The sequence below is a fragment of the Centropristis striata genome, chromosome 1 (genome assembly GCF_030273125.1).
Source record: "Centropristis striata isolate RG_2023a ecotype Rhode Island chromosome 1, C.striata_1.0, whole genome shotgun sequence".
NCBI lineage: Eukaryota > Metazoa > Chordata > Actinopteri > Perciformes > Serranidae > Centropristis > Centropristis striata.
In genome coordinates, this window is record NC_081517.1 from 100,991 (window position 1) to 119,918 (window position 18,928).

The following is an 18,928-nucleotide window of genomic DNA, read 5'->3' on the forward strand; positions in this document are numbered from 1 at the left end:
GGCCCTAATAACTAGGACTGCAAGCAGTACTGAACGGGCCCTCGCAGAGTGGAGCCGTCGGGGGAGGAGCCGTTGGGGGAGGACACGTCAGGCGCGTCGCTGTGGGCCCAGTCCCTATTTGTACCAAATCGCGTGTCTCCTACTACTCAGCTCAAAGTAGGTGTAAAACATGTTACTTGCTGTAGCCAGCAGGGGGCGCTATGACTGTGTGTCAATATAGACACGTGGGTGTGTTCCGGGCTGGACCCTAATCACATGTGTGAAATTTGGGACAGATTGGACAATGTATGGTCAAGTCATACAATCTCTTGTTTCATTGCGAGACGCCATAGTTTGCCGCCATGCCACGCCCACATAGTGTGACCGTCGGTAAAGATTTATACTACTTTTGATCCCAAAGGCCTTGTGATGGTACTGACCAAGTTTGAAGTAAATCGGGTGAAATCTGTAGGAGGAGTTTGTGAATGTATGCGACCTGAAAATGGCCAAAAACGATGACAAGTGCGATATTCAAACCAAGATGGCGGACTTCCGGTTGGGTTTGAGGTATGGGTCCAAGAGTCTTTTTGGTGCGTCTCCACATGAGTAATGTGTGTACCAAATTTCGTGTCTCTACGTGAAACCTACTGCAAGGGCTAAGTCTAAAACAAGTTACTTCCTGTAGCCAGCAGGGGGCGCTATGACTGTGTGTCAATATTGACACGTGGGTGTGTTCCGGGCTGGACCCTAATCACGTGTGTGAAATTTGGGACAGATTGGACAATGTATGGTCAAGTTATACAGTCTCGTGTGTTACGGCGAGACGGCATATTTTGCCGCCATGCCACGCCCACATAGTGTGACCGTCGGTAAAGCTTTATACAACTATTGATCCCAAAGGCCTTGTGATGCTACTGACCAAGTTTGAAGTCAATGGGATGAAATCTGTTGGAGGAGTTATGTAAAGTATGCAAGGTGGTCATGTGATGAAAGGGGGCGTGATATAGCATAAGGGGCGGGGCTTTATGAAATATTGTTATGTAGAAGTGTTAAGGGCTGGACTCTGATGAAGCATGAGAAGTTTGGACCCGATGGGACAAAGTATGTGGAAGTTATAACGATCTCGTGTTTTATGGCGAGACGCCATATTTTGCCGCCGTGCCACGCCCACATAGTGTGAGCGGCGGTAAAGCTTTATACAACTTTTGATCCCAAAGGCCTTGTGATGGTACTGACCAAATGTCAAGTCGATCGGGTGAAATCTGTAGGAGGAGTTCGTTAAAGTATGCAACGTGGAAATGGGCCAAAACAGCAGGAAACGCCATTTTCGATCCAAGATGGCCGACTTCCTGTACGTTTTAGGGTATGGGTTCTTGAGACTTTTTGGTGCGTCTTGCCATGATACATGTATGTACCAAATTTCATGCTGATACGACATTCCTGTGCGAGGGGCTGAATTTTCTTGACTTTCAAGGGGGCGCTGTTGAGTCATTTTGGCACACCCATTGCCGCAAATACCAGAATACGTAAATTTCACATGAGATTTATATATATTCCAAATTTGGTGAGTTTTGGAATATGATAAAGCCCCCAAAAAGGCAATTCATTTGGGAGAAGGAGAAAAATAATAATAATAGACGGACCAATTACAATAGGGTCCTCGCACCGTTAGTGCTCGGTCCCTAATAAAAAACGGACCAATTACAATAGGGTCCTTGCACCGTTAGTGCTCGGTCCCTAATAATCATTCGAAATACAATAGGGACCTCGCAGGTCGTTGCCTGCTCGGGCCCTAATAAAAAAAATAAAAATAAATAATCATTCGAAATACAATAGGGACCTCGCAGGTCGTTGCCTGCTCGGGCCCTAAAAATAAATAATCATTCGAAATACAATAGGGACCTCGCAGGTCGTTGCCTGCTCGGGCCCTAATAATAGACGGACCAATTACAATAGGGTCCTCGCACCGTTAGTGCTCGGTCCCTAATCATTGGAAAATAGGCTACAGGAGGAGAAATTTAATTGCCTTTTCTATGTTTTCCTATATTTGAACTACAGGAACCTATGATGTGGCTCCTCTGAATCAACTGCGCACATTCCTTAGTTTTCCGTACTGCAGGGAGTCTTTAGATCTGACGATGGGCAAAACCTACCTTATCATGGGTTCATCCAAAGATATTCATAGAGATGACAAAAACCTCTCGTAAGTTAATTTTTCATGTGAATGTGTGTGTTAAACATTTCTACTGTTTCACTGCTTGCTTTATATGGCTAAATCAAGTCTTATTATTCTCTAGTTGTTGTGTTTCTGTTGCTATTAAGAGTCATTAAATGTACAGTTTCACAGTATGTTTTTTTAGATAGCCGATCACATGACGAGCTAACAAATCTTCAACCTCCTCAGGTATCAGTATGTGTTTGGTGAGAGAACCTGGATCGAGTACTGGCCCACTGAAGCTGAGTGTAGAACTGAGGAACACAGACTTACCTGTCTGGGCATGGATGAGATGGTTCAGCAATACCAACTCTTTAACTGTGAGCCGCAATGAAAATCAAGGAAATAAAGAGTAACTTTGAAATCGTTTCATTTTGCGTTATTTGTACTTATTGTTTAAAATGGTTACAGAACTTTGGAGTAATCATAGAAACTTTGAAGAATAAAACATGCAATCAGATCCATTCATAAAAACTGCAGCATTAAGAAAGGGGGCATTTCAAGTTCATGTAAAACCACCAACAGTGCTAAAAGTAATTGTAACTGAAATGCTGTTGTTTTATTGGTTAAAATCCTCCATACGGTAAATCAGCAGGTGCAACAGCCTCTAACGAACAAAAAGTCACCAGCAAAACAGAGAGATGCTTTTTAAGATTATATTTATTAGCATTTGCATTCATGATATCTGTACCATGACCATCATGACCATCTGTAATTGCTGCATTTTGATGGAATATATTAAGGGACAAGGGTAAAGAACTGTTAATAACTGAGAGCATCCAAGGGAAAGTTACATCAATTACTCCCAGAGAAATTCAGGATGCTTTATACCTACAGGGCCTTAGAAGCGTTTGATGTGGACCACAGTGGTCATGATCAGTAGTATCTGGAGGACATCAATCTTGCAGACTGCAATCACGCATATATAAAAAAAAACGCTGCTGCTCAGCCCTGCAGCCAATTTTGTGTGAGTGGCCAGAGTGGCCACATGCGGAATCGTAGTGAAAAGGTTCCAACAGCATTTTCACCATTGACCACCATTATAAAAGATACATCTGCTGACAAGACACCTTGAACGGCAAACAAGGTCAAGTTTTCGATTGTCGTTTTATACATATTTCAATGTTGGAGGGACCCTGAGATCTAGTTTTAGTAATCTAGTAATGTAACCTGGTGTCCTCGGGTGTTTCGGGTCTATCAACATCATACACCCTGTTCCAGATGACCCCACCATGGTTAATCAGACAGCGGTGTGTGTTCAGGTGGCATTCGCTTGTCCCCATGGACCCCCTCTCTGGATCCAGAGCCATCTTGAGGCTTTCTCACCTGTAACTGATCCTGAAATCCGTACCTGCCTGTGCTCCTGTAACCCTTACCAGCCCCAGTCCTGTTCACAACCATATTTTCAGTTGAAAACAATAGAAGACATTGTGATTTAAATACTTAAATACATTAAAATTAGTTATTTTATGGCTGTCAAGATACTTTGACTCCAGATAACTCAACACAACTTTTCCCCAATTAGTTGTTTGTGTCTGTGATCAATATGATGATCAAGTGCAAGTGAATCAGGGGCGTCCCAATGGCTCACACTGGTAGAGCGCTTACCATTAAGGCTGAGTCCTCGATGCGGCGCAGCCGGGTTCGAACCCAGCCTGAGCTCCCTTTGCCGCATGTCCTCCCCTCTGTCACCCCCTTTCTATCTGTCACTTTCAATAAAGCATGAAAAATACCAAAAAAGTGATCTTTAAAAAAAAAAAGTGTAAGTGATTCAGCAGGCTCGGAACAAGTGACTCAAATTTTCGAAACAAGAAAAAGGCAAAAATAAAACTAAACATTATAACAACTGTTGTGCCGTATTTTGCCTGAACTGTCCATGCTTAGAAGGTCAGTGTCAGGAACTTGACTCAGGGACAGGGACTCAGAAGTAAAACTCAGAAGCCGGCAGTATGGTTAACACAACATTTTACTTTGAAAAGATCAAACAAAAGACGCTCTCGTGGAAGATACAAAAATATAACAAAAGGTGCTCACTTAGGAGGTTACAAAATACAACTAAATGCAGTCAGTGTCGGGACACAAAACCTGGTTATTCCTGGAGCTTGACAAACACACGGGACACAAGACGAACTGACACAAGACAAAGGGAGACAAGTGTCTCATGTCTCTTAATTTTCGCCTCCTCTATCCTCGCCTGAACCGGAAGTTCTTTCGCGGGCGTCATCTTTGCAACCGTCCCAAAGCTGTTATTTGTGCTCGGAGGATAGAGGAGGCATATCGGAGGAGGCACAAGCGAGGATACATGCGAGCATCCTATGCGGAAATCTTTTAGCGGTGGCCCCGCCCCCTGACTCGTTGAATAGACGCAGCAGCTGATCGGACTGATGTTATACATCAACATCGCTGTAGTTTCATACCGGAGTGAAGACAGATCACAGATTAAACTCAAGTGTGTCACCACAAGTTTTATATTTTATTCATATGATTCACCATGTAGTTAAAATTTGTTTTATTGTGGCTCTAAACAACAAAAAGACCACAAACATATTTCTACATTTTTAATAAATTAAATGAAAGATCGCTCTAGTGATCCTTTACGGTTCGTCTATGAACAGTTGAACAGATATCCAAGCTGGCCTAGATGAGCTGAGGGAGCTTGTAAAGTTTCTTCACGGGAAGAAAGCGAGAATGATTCAGGAGGGACCGGTCAGCTGTGGTAATAGGAGGGGGCGGGGCCCCTGCACAGTTTGACCTGTCTGTCACTGACAGACGTTGTGTCATTGGAGCTTCCGTAGTTGGTCACGCCAAGGCGATTCCCTCCCACAGTGAAACACCGAACGAAGTTAGAAAAAGAACACTCATTATTATTAGTGCATGTCTACAGCTGTTAACTGACTGACAGCTGATCCAGCTGTGATCTGCTGCCGCCGTCATTAGAAACGGACGTCGCTTCACGTGACGCTTCGGAGGGAAGGACGTCTCATGTCTCTTAAATCGTTTCCTCTCTCCTCGCTTCGTTTCCTTGCGTCTTTCCATGCATCCCCGGTGGGCGGGACTAAGACGCAAGTGAGGGAAGCAGGGATGCGAAATATTAATTTTCGCCTCCTCTATCCTCGCTTGAACCGGAAGTTCTTTCGCGGGCGCCATCTTTAAGACCGTCCCAAAGCTCTTATTTGTGCTCGGAGGATAGAGGAGGCATATCGGAGGAGGCACAAGCGAGGATACATGCGAGCATCCTATGCAGAAGTCTTTTAGCGGTGGCCCCGCCCCCTGACTCGTTGAATAGACGCAGCAGCTGATCGGACTGATGTTATACATCAACATCGCTGTAGTTTCATACCGGAGTGAAGACAGATCACAGATTAAACTCAAGTGTGTCACCACAAGTTTTATATTTTATTCATATGATTCACCATGTAGTAAAAAAATCTGTTTTATTGTGACTCTGAACAACAAAAAGACCACAAACATATTTCTACATTTATAATAAATTAAGAGAAAGATCGCTCTAGAAGTTTTTTTTTCCTTTTTGTGATCTGTTTTTTTCCCCACCATACAGATTTATTATGGATATTATTAAAGTTAAAAAAACAGTAGAGAGTATGAGAGTCTGTCCGTCAGCAAGAAACACTTTTACATTGTTTGTCATTTCCATCAGTCCCACGCGAGGCTGATCATTACTGAGTGACGTAATTTACATTTTACCTTCATCATCTAACCTAATATAATATTGGCCGGTGTTCAGCGGACACAATCATGTTCTGGGATATTAAATCATTAATTTATCACCAGGATCTACTACGACGGCGTATTAGGGCCATATATGAAAAAATAAAAAAAATAAATAGGAACCCAGGGGAGAGGGACCCAGCCACCATGGCATGATTAAAAACAGATAACATGAGGTGATGTTACGACATCACCACATTTCATTCCTTTCTACCTGCGGGAGAAAGGAATCTTCTCCATCACTCGCTCTGTTTCAGGTGTTTTATCAGAGTGATCCTACTGACGCTCCCCTCCTCCTCGCGTTCACAGCAGCAGGTTTATTGTTCTCAGCCTTTATTCTTCACGGGCATTCTCATGTGATGCGTCTTTACGCGTGCCATGGAGCCGGGTTTACGGATGTAGTGTGTGTGTGTGTGGCACCGGACAGACCCAGTGAGGCATGGACCAGTATTACCCCCCTCCCCCGGGTCCGTTTTTTTTTTTCATACTTGGCCCTAATAGTCGTCCTAATATATACAGAAGCAAATAATAATGAATAAATAATATGAAGGCATTCCCGTGCCCCTGAGCTGGACACAGTTCACAGTATAAATACGCAATGCAGGTTGTTATTCATGTGCAGGTGTTTGTTAAACAGAGAAAACACTTATTATTATTATTATTATTATTATTATTATTATTATCATTATTATTAGTGCATGTCTCCAGCTGTTAAAGCGACTGACAGCTGATCCAGCTGTGATCTGCTGCCGCCGTCATTAGAAACGGACGTCGCTTCACGTGACGCTTCGGAGGGAAGGACGTCTCATTTCTCTTAAATCGTTTCCTCTCTCCTCGCTTCCCTCACTTGCGTCTCTCCATGCATCCCCGGTGGGCGGGACTAAGACGCAAGTGAACGGCGCAAGTGAGGGACGCATGGATGCAAAATAGTGGTAATGGGATGCAGCCAAGGACTATTTATACCTGAGGGAGGGAAACACAGGTGAGACGAATCAGAGACCTGGGGCCTGTTGCACAAAAGTAGGATTAAGACATCCAGGATAAGTGACTGAGCCGGGCTCAAAGAATCCAAAACAACAGCGTCCAGGCTCAGTTGGTTGCACAAAGCCCAATCCAGGATGAGCAGACACGGATTCATCAAGCCAGGTGAAACCTATCCTGGATAAGTGCGCGCTCGCGGCTCCCTCAGATAGACCCCGCCACCGATCACAGATTCACTGATTCACCATGGCGAGTAGAGCGGCTTACTTTTCCCCGTCGGAGGGAGAAATCCGGATGGAGGCATACGAGGAGGTGAAAGACATTATTAAAAAGAAATGCAACACCGCCACAGTGATAAAGCAAAGAGAAAACACGTGGCAAAGTGTTGCTGACCGTCTGAATGCGTAAGTAAACACAACTACACACTCACCGCTGAAACCTCACAATTACAATCCAAATAGTTAATTCACATTTCCAAAAACGCAGTTGTACTCTGATTATGAATGAGTTGAATTTTTAATTGAAATGGACTGTAGATATGACTGAAGTTGTGTAAATATAACTCCACCAGACTGTATTATTCTTTGATAAATAGATGAGCTAATAAAAGTAATAACTTTAATTTATATAGCGCCTTTCAAAGGACCCACGGTCATTTACTGACTTCATTGGATTTCCTTTTGGAATAGATACATTTTCTCTTTTCTTATATTTAGGGTGTATGTGTCTTCATCTGTAAAAAAAAAAAAAAAAAAGATAAACAATAGCTACTCAATAAAATCGAGGCAACAAATTGCACGCAATATTATTAATTAAATCTAACTACATTACAAGTTGAGTTAATAACTTAACAGGAAGTGCCTGTCAATTAAAAACGGACTAATTCTATTGTGTTGAATTCATTCAAAATTCTCTTGATTTAGAATTACATCCACATAAAGATTATATTTAATGTGATCAGAATAAGTAGATTCTATCTCAAACATTTTTATATTAAAGTTACTTAAACAACTGCCTCAAAATCAAGGACACATTTATATTTATTGCACTTGATCAAATATATTAAGTAAAATGAAATGACTACAGAATAATTTATTACAGTGTCCTTCCCTGGCCACAGAAGACTCTGTGACATCAAAGAGGAGTTCTATAGGATTGCAGGTGAGAAAATCTACAAATTACAGGACAACTGTTACCAGTCATAACCAGTCATAGTAGGATACTCATTACTTTGTGTTACAGGTTTCCCCAATGTCACTGGTGCACTGGACTGCACACACCTCAGCATAAGATCCCCCCCAGGGGCCCATGAGGTGGATTTTGTGAATAGGAAATCATTTCACAGCATTAATGTTCAGGTGAACATAACTTTTTGATATTGTCAATTGATGAACACTGTACATTGCTTGTGATGTGCATTGATTGGTTTAATCGTCCTCATCTTATGATTTCAGATGGTCTGCAATGCTGACTGTATGATCAACAGTCATGGACTGAGCCAGGCAGAATGGCCTCAGTCCATGACTCCAGAGTCTTTGGGACCTCTGAAATCTCTATCACAAGGTGAGCCACACAACCATTAATAACCACTTTTTACATCATGGCTGTGTCAAGAATGTCACTCTGTTTGAGGTTGTAATGATGAGATTTTGTGTTAACAGGTGAATTGTCTGGTGTGTTGCTGGGAGACAGGGGGTCTGCCTGCCAGCCTTTTCTCCTGACACCATTCACAGACCCCCAGGACGCACAGCAGGCCTACAACCATGCCCATGCCAGGACCAGGACCAGGACCAGGACCAGGCCCAGAGTTGAGATGACCTTTGGCCTCCTGAAGGCACGCTTTCAGTGTCTTCACTGTCCTCCACAATGTGGCCTGCCTGAGGAAGGAGAGGGCCCCCAGAGGGCCCCCAGCCATGGACTGGGACAATCCAGCAATATTCCCAGATGACGACAGTGGTCGTCTCATGAGGGACCAATATGTGTTGAATTATTTTAGTTGATATGCATACTTTCAATTTAAGTTAAATATGTCCTGCAGTGGCAGAGGAATTTGTGTTTATTTATTTATTTTTTATTTAAATTTATTTGGCCTCTTATGATGATTGTGCTGTATACTGTGTGTATAAAAGCTAGCAGGGAGGCTACTGCATCATTCGTCTGTTCATTCCATGTGTATGGATTTGTCCTGCATTTATTTCAGTGTGCAGACATGCGGGGTGTATTATATTCAGACCTTTTAATGTGTATTTATCCTTGCGTGTATAATATACTTTGACTCTGTGCTTTCTATCTTGAAGAGTCACTGTGACTTCAGTTTTGAAAGGAGCCGATGGTTTACCTGATTTATCCTTATTCAATAAAGGAACATAATGTTACACTTTGTGTATATATTTATTTATATGGGATGTGTATTTTATACGACCGAGTTTTAGGGCCACATTGAGGAAGACAACAAAAGTCATAAATTTATGAGACTGATTCTTTCTGCGGAACAGATGTATTGTCTTGCATCTTTTTAAAGTCCTGATACTTCATTTTTTAAGATAATTTTTTTGCTATTTTTCATGCTTTATTGAAAGTGACAGATAAAAAGGGGGTGACATGCGGCAAAGGGAGCACAGGCTGGATTCGAACCCGGCTCCGCCACAGCAAGGGCTCAGCCTTAATGGTAACGTCCTACCAGTGTGAGCCACCGGGACACACTGAAGCCCTGATACTTCTGACAATGTGATGCTGGCTGATGTGCCAAAAGATTAAGTATCTCCTTGTTGGTGAAACCTATACTGAAGTACAATTCCACAAAAAGCTTCACGGCCCTCATTTTAACAACTCTCAAGCCTTATAGTCTATGGGAAACTGTAAATTATCTAATGATTGCAACATCATCTAAAATAATTAATTATCCAAAATGATTGAAATGAATGATCACAAACGTTTAAATAATGACAGTGGGTCTAGTTCTATGTGATAACAATGTGTAAAGGGCAGTGGAATAACTATTGGTGTCCGTTTGTGGTGACTGCTGACTGAGATAAGGGATGAGATTAAATAGATCCTGGAACATAACCTGGTCTGGAGCAGGTTTGCTCCACAGACTAAATCTCCATGGTAACTTATACCATAACATATCCCACTGCCCCCTATCCTGCTTTTGTGCAACCGGATCACGGATAAGTTGAGCCAGGATAACCAACATATCCCGGCTTAATCCCTTATCCTACTTTTGTGCAACAGGCCCCAGGAGACAATCCCAGTGGAGGGAAAATCACACAATGGAAGGAAGTCAAGTGCATGAAACGAGATGGGAAAGGTGAGTACAAAATAAAACAGGAAGTAAACGACAAGACTAGACATGAGTGATTTAACTTGACATGAAAGTGCTCAACAGAATTAACAAACTTTGCGTGACATAACAGTCCGACATGTAAACTCTCATTGATTTTCTACTGTTTACCTTTGTACACTGTTTCTCAACTGCTGCTGGGAAATCACGTTAAGGTGTTCACACAAATGATAAGTGAGGTGAAGTGGACCTACGGGAGGAGGAGGGAGAGTGGATAAAAGGAGGGTACTGCAGGGTGTCTCTACATTAACAGCGGATCAGGATCAAGTAGGAGGATGAGGAGGACTCAGCTGTGGCTGCTGGCCTCTCTGGCCTTTGTCTCTTTGACTTCTCTGGCTGATGGAGCTCCATTGTAAGTAGACCAGCCTTAGCTTAACACACACACACACACTCTCCCAGTGCTTGAATTAATTCACAGAAAACAGTGGTGAAATATACAGTCTGATTAATCTGTGTATCTTCCGTTCAATCCATATCCATTTGCAAATCAAACACAGATAACGAAAAAGTGACCTGTTTTTTCATTGACATTATACAAGAGTACCACTTTTCTCTCTTTTTTTTTTAAACACAATGCATGACCAGGATATCAAATATGAGAATAAGATCCCGAATGTTGATTTTGAAAATTTACATTTTGCAATTTAGTGGTCATGTGGTCAGGATTCTATGACCTCGAGGTGAATCCCGCAGCTGTGACCTCTTTGATTAGGTCCATGTGGTTCCATGCAACACGCAGCAGCACAGGCACTCTTTCTCATTTGATTACAATTCAAACATGGACACATACATGCTTTTTAAAGGCGAAAGGAGGATAAACTTAAGGTTGGAGGATATGTCCATTGACAAAATATGCCGTATTTTACTGTGGTCAAGCCACCAGAACTTCAAGCCTTTTGAAAACTTACATAATGCACAATTTTCCTTCTAATTTCAGATTGCAATCAAAAGAAAACCGTGCATAATAGAGCATAAGAGACTCATTCCACTTCAGGTGGCCACTGGACATCCTCAGGATGTCCCTAAGATGAATGCAAGACATTCTGATGTATAATTTCAAAATAAAAGCCCTTTGAAATCTCATATAATCTACTAATTTTTCCTCTAATTAAAATGGCAGAATATGCGAGATTTCAAAAGGCTGCAATTGCAATTTGAAATTAGATGGAAATATAAAAAATGGAAAACTGCTTTTATTTTGAAGGCACTAACACGTTGGTACCGTAATGTCTAATAAATACATGCATCGCGAAAACAAGTGGCGGCTGGCTTGATTTTCTGAACTGGGGGGGGTTTGACCGCAGTTGTTCTTCTTCTACTCATGCTCGAGTAGTTGTGCACACCCATCTAGGCCAGATTCTACAATTCTACAATGTCATTTACCAGACGCTTTTATCCAAAGCGACTTACAAATTAATACAACAGTTAATACAACACAAGCAAGGATGAAGTCAAGAAACATAGCAAGAGTAAGTGCTGTGGGTTAAGTTTGAGTCCATGAGGACACAAGTGCTTTTAGGTCGCAAGAGCGGTCAGAGCGATACTTGTCGTAGTCGTCAGTGTAGGTCAAAAGTGAAGGTGTTCAGTAAAGAGTTGGGTCTTCAGTCTTTTCTTAAAGATTGAGAAGGACTCATGGGCAGATATTTCTGCATATGCAATTCCGTTTCAGAACAGATCAATAACATTTGATTTGAAAGATCAATAATCAGCTAACTGCTCAAGTGATGGTCATAGCCAACTCTATGTGCCATGGTTGTCATTAAATCTCTATGTTTTTGCCGCATTGTTTTCTTTCGGAGCATGGCGGGGGGAGATATGGCAAAATGTTTGTCTCATTTCCCATCTTCTTATGTTAAGGGAGACATGGAAAATAAAAATGACAAATGACAATCAATTCATATTTTACGGGCATATTTTGAATAAAACATTCTTTTTTTTTAATGAATTTAAATTAAAAAAAATAAGAAATTCAACATGAAATCAAACTTGTTTTTTTTTTCGTTTTTCATGTTTTGATTTCCAAACAGATATGGGTTGAACGGAAGATACATGGATTCTGATCGTTTGTCTGTTCATCTTCCTGATTTTCATATTGTTATTGGTAAAAGAAATATTGTTTTAACTTCCTACATAATGAGGAGGTAAACTTTAGTCTGCAGTTTGTGTTACAAAAGTCAAGATACTGTGGGCTTTCAAGAAGTTGGCCTATCCTTCGTGCTTGCACAATGATGCATCATGCCAGGCAGAGCACAAGTCGAGAGACCTGATGAAAGGTTTTATTGATCCGGCGCTGGATCTTCATCAAGGGATTACTTATTGTGTAAAGTCCATGCTAGAACAAATTAACTTTGTCTAAACAAATAGGTTGTTTTTTTTTGTAATTTGGGGCGAAATTAAACTTTAACTCATTGGCTCTGAAACATTGTTTCTCAACCTGGGGCTTGGGTACCAAAACTTGAGATCGATAAAGGTGTACGAGGGAAACATTTCTGTTGCACAAAATGATGTGTATTTTTTCAGAATTTTCAACCACTTTCATTTTTTTCTTGTGAAATACTGAAAAATGATCTGTTCTTCAAGCACATAAAAATCTCACAAACTAGCATCACTAATGTAGGATTGGGTGTAAGGCTGTGCATAACAGCACATCACCTTTTGCTGCTCTTTCTCTGTCTGCCCCTGCAGATGCAGCTGTATTTCTGTTGCTTATTACAGAAATTTCCAATCACTCTGATTGATGATGAACCTCCGATACATAGATGTTCTCTATTTTCTTATTAATATATATCTTCTGTCGCTAATTTGCAGGCAGGTGATGTCTGCTCCCAACTTGTTGCGGATAGGAACAGCAGAAAACATCTTTGTGGAGTGTCAAGACTGCCCCGGTGCAAACATCAACATCCGTGTTGTAATCAACGTGATGAACCATCCAACCAAAACCAAAAGGCTGGCAACCACATCTGTGATCCTTAACAATGCAAACAATGTCCAAGGACTCGGACAAATAACGGTTAATTAAATGCTGTCACCTTATATATTTTACGGTTTTATTGGCTTCATTTTCTACCATGACCCCAAAGAATCTAGAAATTAATCCAGATATTAAAATGATGTTTCCCACTTTACGCCTCATGCTGTGATTGTGTCCCTTCATACTGGTTTCAGATCCCTGCTGAAGACTTCAATAAAGATCCAAACGTGAAGCAGTATGTATACCTGCAAGCACAGTTTCCTGACCGACTGCTGGAGAAAGTTGTTTTAGTGTCCTTCCAGTCTGGGTACATCTTCATCCAGACTGACAAGACCATTTACACCCCCAACAGTAGAAGTGAGGAGCTAAGAAACGCACCTATTTCTCGGATAAATGCTCCACTTGTCTTTTTTCTCAATTGGATATTTGTATTTTACTGTAAATTACACCAACATTAACCTTATTCCACATTAGTGGAATAGTAAAGTAAAAAATAAAATGTAACAGTCAAAATGACCCTAAATAGATACACCTTCCTTTAACCTTCAACAACAAAATGAACCTCTTCGTCTCTCTGTCAGTTCATTACAGGATGTTTGCAGTGACGCCACGTATGGAGCCCGTAGAGAGGGATGATGCAACCCAAACTGATGCTTCTATTGCCATTGAGATTGAGGTATTGTATTTTATCTTTGTTAAGCACAAAACTGCATGCACGATTATGTGATCAGCTATAACTGGAAGAATGGATCCTCTTGATGAAGCAAAATTGCAAATGCTTAGGATTTGAGATAATTTGAGATAATAATAAAAGATAATTTTTCTATACATGGCCAAAATACCAATAACTGAACCTTAGGTCTCTGAAAGAGTTAATGACTCCTGTTACAGCAGTTCTGACATTAAAAAAACAGTGGTCGAGTTGCACATTGAAGACAGCCTCTTGCTTTGGTGGAAGACAGAAACATTTTGCAATAGCTGAAACCTTGACCAGGCTCATGTTGACTGGCTCTTGTAGATAAAAGACATTTATAATATATAACATGGATTTACTAAATAATGTGTAAACTAGCATTTAGCAGATGTTGTTGTATATTGTTGTTGTTTTTTAGACCCCCGATGGCATGATTTTTCCACTTGATACAGTCTCCTTGAAATCAGGGCTCCACTCTGGAGATTTCCAACTCGCTGAAGTTGTCAGGTTGGTATTGTCTTGTTTGAATTTAATTGTCCACATTACATTTCAACACAGATAACTGATGGATTTAATTTAAACCATTGATAGCATCATAATCATTTAGGATTGAGAAAAGTATTTTTTAACACAATGATGTTTATTTTTTATTATTAAATCCAAAACTTTCTTTTGTGTGTGTAGTCCTGGACTGTGGAAGGTGGTGACAAAGTTCCAGAGCAACCCACAGCAGAAGTATTTTGCAGAGTTTGAGGTCAAAGAATACGGTGAGTCCTTTTGTTTAAAACCTATATAAACATTACCATGTTATTTTATGGAAGAATAAAAATTATAAAATGTTTTACATTTTTCAGTGCTGCCCAGTTTTGAAGTAAAACTGACACCTGTGAGCACTTTCTTCTACAAGGACAGTGAAGAGCTCACCGTCAACATCAAAGCTAGGTATGTGAAGTTTTTTACTTTGTGGCTGTAGAGAACAAGTTTGATTGGTAGATCAGTTGGAGGAGAAAATAAAGGTGTAGTTCAGAGGTTGTGATGGGAAACATGTCTCTCTCTCTTGTGGTTTTAGGTATCTGTTTGGTGAAGAGGTGAATGGGATGGCCTTCGTGGTGTTTGGGGTGGTTAAGCAAGATGGTGAAAAGAGGAGCTTTCCAAATTCTATTCAGAGAGTGCCGGTGAGCATATACTTACACCTTTTCTGAACTATATAGACTCTAAAACATAAAAAAGTGCATTTTTACCTGAAAAAACCTTCCACCTTACTTCTGGATACTCAGATTTAAGTTAAAATGTTGCATTAAACACCCCTAGAGTTGGCATGGCCATGCATTTACAATGTGCCGCGACAACTACTACCTGATTTTTTTAGTGAGGATCAGTTTTTTAACAGCGATGCACCAAGCTACTTGAGTAGGTTCTGTAGCCCATAGACTGACACTAGTGATGCGTCTATGTACATATTTGAGTTTAAATAGCATTATAAAAAGACTGTATTATCATGTACATTTACTCACCCAGAAAATAAGACAGCAGTCGATCATACTACTGTGGTTCTTTGGTGTCCTGGTAGCTCATTGGTAGACACATACCCATAAGGCTTAGTCCTTGCAACACATCGGCCTCGGGGTGGAATCTGGCTTGGAGTCCTTTGCTGCATGTGTTCCCCTCCAACTCCCCCTTCCACTTTTTATCTCTATCACTATCGAATAAAGCCAAAACAGGTCAAATGAATTAATTAATTAATTAAAATAAAATACTACTTTGGTGATGTCTTGGACCCAAGCCAGCACAACAAAATAGTTATTGTCCTCTGGGCTCTTTTATGCTTTCTTTTGGTGAGTCCTGTGGTCTGGGTGAAGACCTAATTTGTGATGATCGCATCCACACTGGACAAATTGGTTAAGGTGTGAGAAAGCTTATTTTCTTTATTTTGTATGGAAGATATCTAATATGACACTTCATTTTCTGACAATATCTGCTAAGTGGACGTTTCTTCAACCCTGTTATGTAGTCACTTTCCTTTATTCTCAGGTTGTGCAGTATATGGAGTTATCACTGTGTGTATTTTCCTGCCCTCCATCTGAATTTACATGTCATACAAGTCATGTGACTGCAAACTGGCGATGAAGCCATGCTGATTTAAGAATTTATACATTTAGTCATGTACCTGACTGAATTACTGTACCACTATACAGTATTTCAAGATGTTTTTGTCTTATCTCACATTAGATCGCGAAAGGTAGTGGAGTGGTCACACTGAAGAGAGAACAGATCACAATGACCTTCCCAAATATAGACGAACTGGTGGGGAGTTCCATATATGTATTCGCCAGTGTGCTGACGGAGAGCGGTAAGAAAAATATGTGTTTGTGCCTGTTCAGCTTGTTTCATCATGTGAGGGTCAAAGTAACTAACAGAATGCCTATTATTATTATTATTAGTAGTAGTAAAACTCCCCAAACAAGTAGGTGTGGAAAAAGAAGGGAGGAAAGTTATTTTGTTTGTGGTTGAATTTAGAAGAAGAAGAAGATTACTTTATTAATCCCACAATGGGGAAATTCAACCTCCGCATTTAACCCATCCTTTTTTTTTACACAAGTGAACACACCATGCAAGGAGCAGTGGGCAGCACATCACTACGCCCAGGGAATTAGGTGCCTTGCTCAAGGGCACTTCAGTCCTTGACCTGTCAGGACTGAGTCTCCAGTTACAAGCCCTATTCCTAACCTCTAGGCCATTGACTGCCCACAATTTTTTTGTGTGTTTCTGCATCAACTCACAGGTAGTGAAATGGTGGAAGCAGAGTTTAGAGGTATCCAGATTGTAACATCACCTTACTCCATCACCTTCAAGACAACACCCAAATATTTCAAACCAGGGATGTCCTTTGATGTTGTGGTAAAGTACCTATTTAGATTTACACAAACTGATAGCAAAAGTATGGCTATATTTCTACTTTTTTTTCTTTTCTGTTCTTTTTAAATCAGAAAACATTCAATTACTGAATACAGTTACTCTTTGAAAACACAAATAATGCAGTATGTCCTAAATATGAAAGTCACATGCTGTTCAAGGTAATTGATTAATCCAATGTTTTGACATGTCATGGATTTTTATTCTGATGTTGAGGCTGATTTTGACAAACAGTTGAGAATCCAGAGAGAAAAAATCACACAGCAACGGTTTGATGGCAGGTTGAAGTTACGAATCCTGACGGCTCTCCGGCACGAGGTGTTGCTGTGGTGGTTGACCCAGGCCCGGTGAATGGAGTCACTACAGCCAATGGTGTGGCAAGGCTTACCATCAATACAGCCGCAGGGATCGACAAACTGTCAATCACTGTAAGTCTCTAAAAAACACATTTTACCCTTTTTTGCTTCACAGCCTGTTTAGCAAATGAAAGCTACATTATTTAACATTTTTGATATTCACTTAAAGAGGTAAAATAAAGCAGAACTATCACCAACTCTGCAGCTTTGGTCCGATTTTTTAGCTACTTCAGATCAGTTTTGGTTGTTCTGCAGCTAATAGGTTTACTGTACAATATGTCAGTGCTTAACTTCATCTAATCTGTGTTCTGTCCTTTTGTCATTCGATTTAGCAGTAGGCTAAGCTATGCTAGACATGATAAATTAAGATTAGATAGCAAAGACTTTTCAAGTATTTATTCAGTGTTGTGTGAGTTAATTTCAAACTGTAATATATGCCTTTTCCAATGTTACTGCCTGTTTAGGGTCAACCCGTTCTCATTCCCAAAGCGTAATATACCGACGATATGTCCCGCCCCTAGATGTATCATACTGACGCAAAGGGTTCCCTTCCACGTCTGTGTGAAACGCTCTGGGTTCTCAATTGACTCCAATATAAACCCGCTCGCGCTGCTGAGAAACGCTTAGAGCAGAGGCTTACAGCCGTCTATTCACTCCAATAATATCCCGACCACGGCCCTACATGACGCTGCGAGCGACAATCTGATTGGAGAACCGAGGACCCTGTGCACGGAAGTATTTTTCTCCCTATTTTAAGGATTTCTTTTAATGACATCGTCAACATTTCTCAACACAAACACATCAAAGTCTCACTGATAATTCAACAATAAAATAGCTTCATGTTGTGGCTCTCAGTATCATTTTTTTCTCCTTCGATTCTGAGAAATAAACTTTTATTCGTTTGTTTTACGGCACTCCGCTGGCGGACATTTCTCTCATTTTTAGTAAAAAATAAATAAATATTTTGACTTTGTTTCTGCATAAAAATGGATTTTGATTACATTTCTGGCGAGAAATATATGTTTTATTTTCTTAATATTCACTCAGTGAATGTACATAATCACTTTGTGGCGAAGATCTCGCCAGAAAAAGACGATCCGCTGTGTTTTATTTTGAAATCTGTTTTATTTTGTAATCTACCGTATGTGCTGAGCGATCCTACCGGATGGTACGATCTCATTGAATCGCGCTTCACTGTAAATGCCCCGGACTCTGCTCTCCTGTTTTAGTTAAAATATCTTCATTAAACAAACATTGTTGTCTTTAGCATAGATAATATACATGCAGTATAATTATTTATTAGACAGTGTGTGATATTCGATATATTGGGTAGAAATAGGTTTTCACAACCCTAATACGGAAGAACTACAAAACGTTTTTTCTAATGTCGACATAAGTACTGAAGAGAGGTCTAGGGAGTTGTAGTTTTTTTAATAAAACAGGGTTTCTCCTAAAATTGGAAGTTGGAAATACTTAAACCCCTGGAAAGCCACTAATTGAGGGGATGTCGATCACATTTTTGGCATCAGAATTTAAATATTGTCTTGTTCAATGGGGGATTTTTTATTTTTTCAGCATATTGCTATAAGGTGTTGACATGGACTATAATGTGAGCATAGTCACTAAGGGGGTGGGAGTGGGGGGGCTTTAGGATATGCTGAAAAAATAAAAAATCCCCCATTGAACAAGACAATATTTAAATTCTGATGCCAAAAATGTGATTGACATCCCCTCAAACCCCTGGAAA

The 18,928-nt window shown here is 40.5% G+C and overlaps 1 protein-coding gene and 2 pseudogenes across 1 annotated transcript; all 3 read left to right on the top strand.

The window, feature by feature from the left end:
• Positions 1–2,562, top strand: part of LOC131979456 (complement C3-like) — a 54,074-nt pseudogene extending 51,512 nt beyond the window's left edge.
• A 4,588-nt stretch (positions 2,563–7,150) lies between these two features.
• On the top strand, positions 7,151–9,451 carry LOC131989220 (putative nuclease HARBI1). Its single transcript, XM_059354444.1, has 5 exons — positions 7,151–7,308; positions 8,025–8,065; positions 8,147–8,262; positions 8,359–8,467; positions 8,566–9,451. Exons 1-5 carry the CDS (start codon positions 7,151–7,153, stop codon positions 8,850–8,852), a joined length of 711 nt encoding a protein of 236 aa, XP_059210427.1. The 3' UTR covers positions 8,853–9,451.
• A 991-nt stretch (positions 9,452–10,442) lies between these two features.
• LOC131979187 (complement C3-like) overlaps positions 10,443–18,928 on the top strand; it is a 55,369-nt pseudogene continuing 46,883 nt past the window's right edge.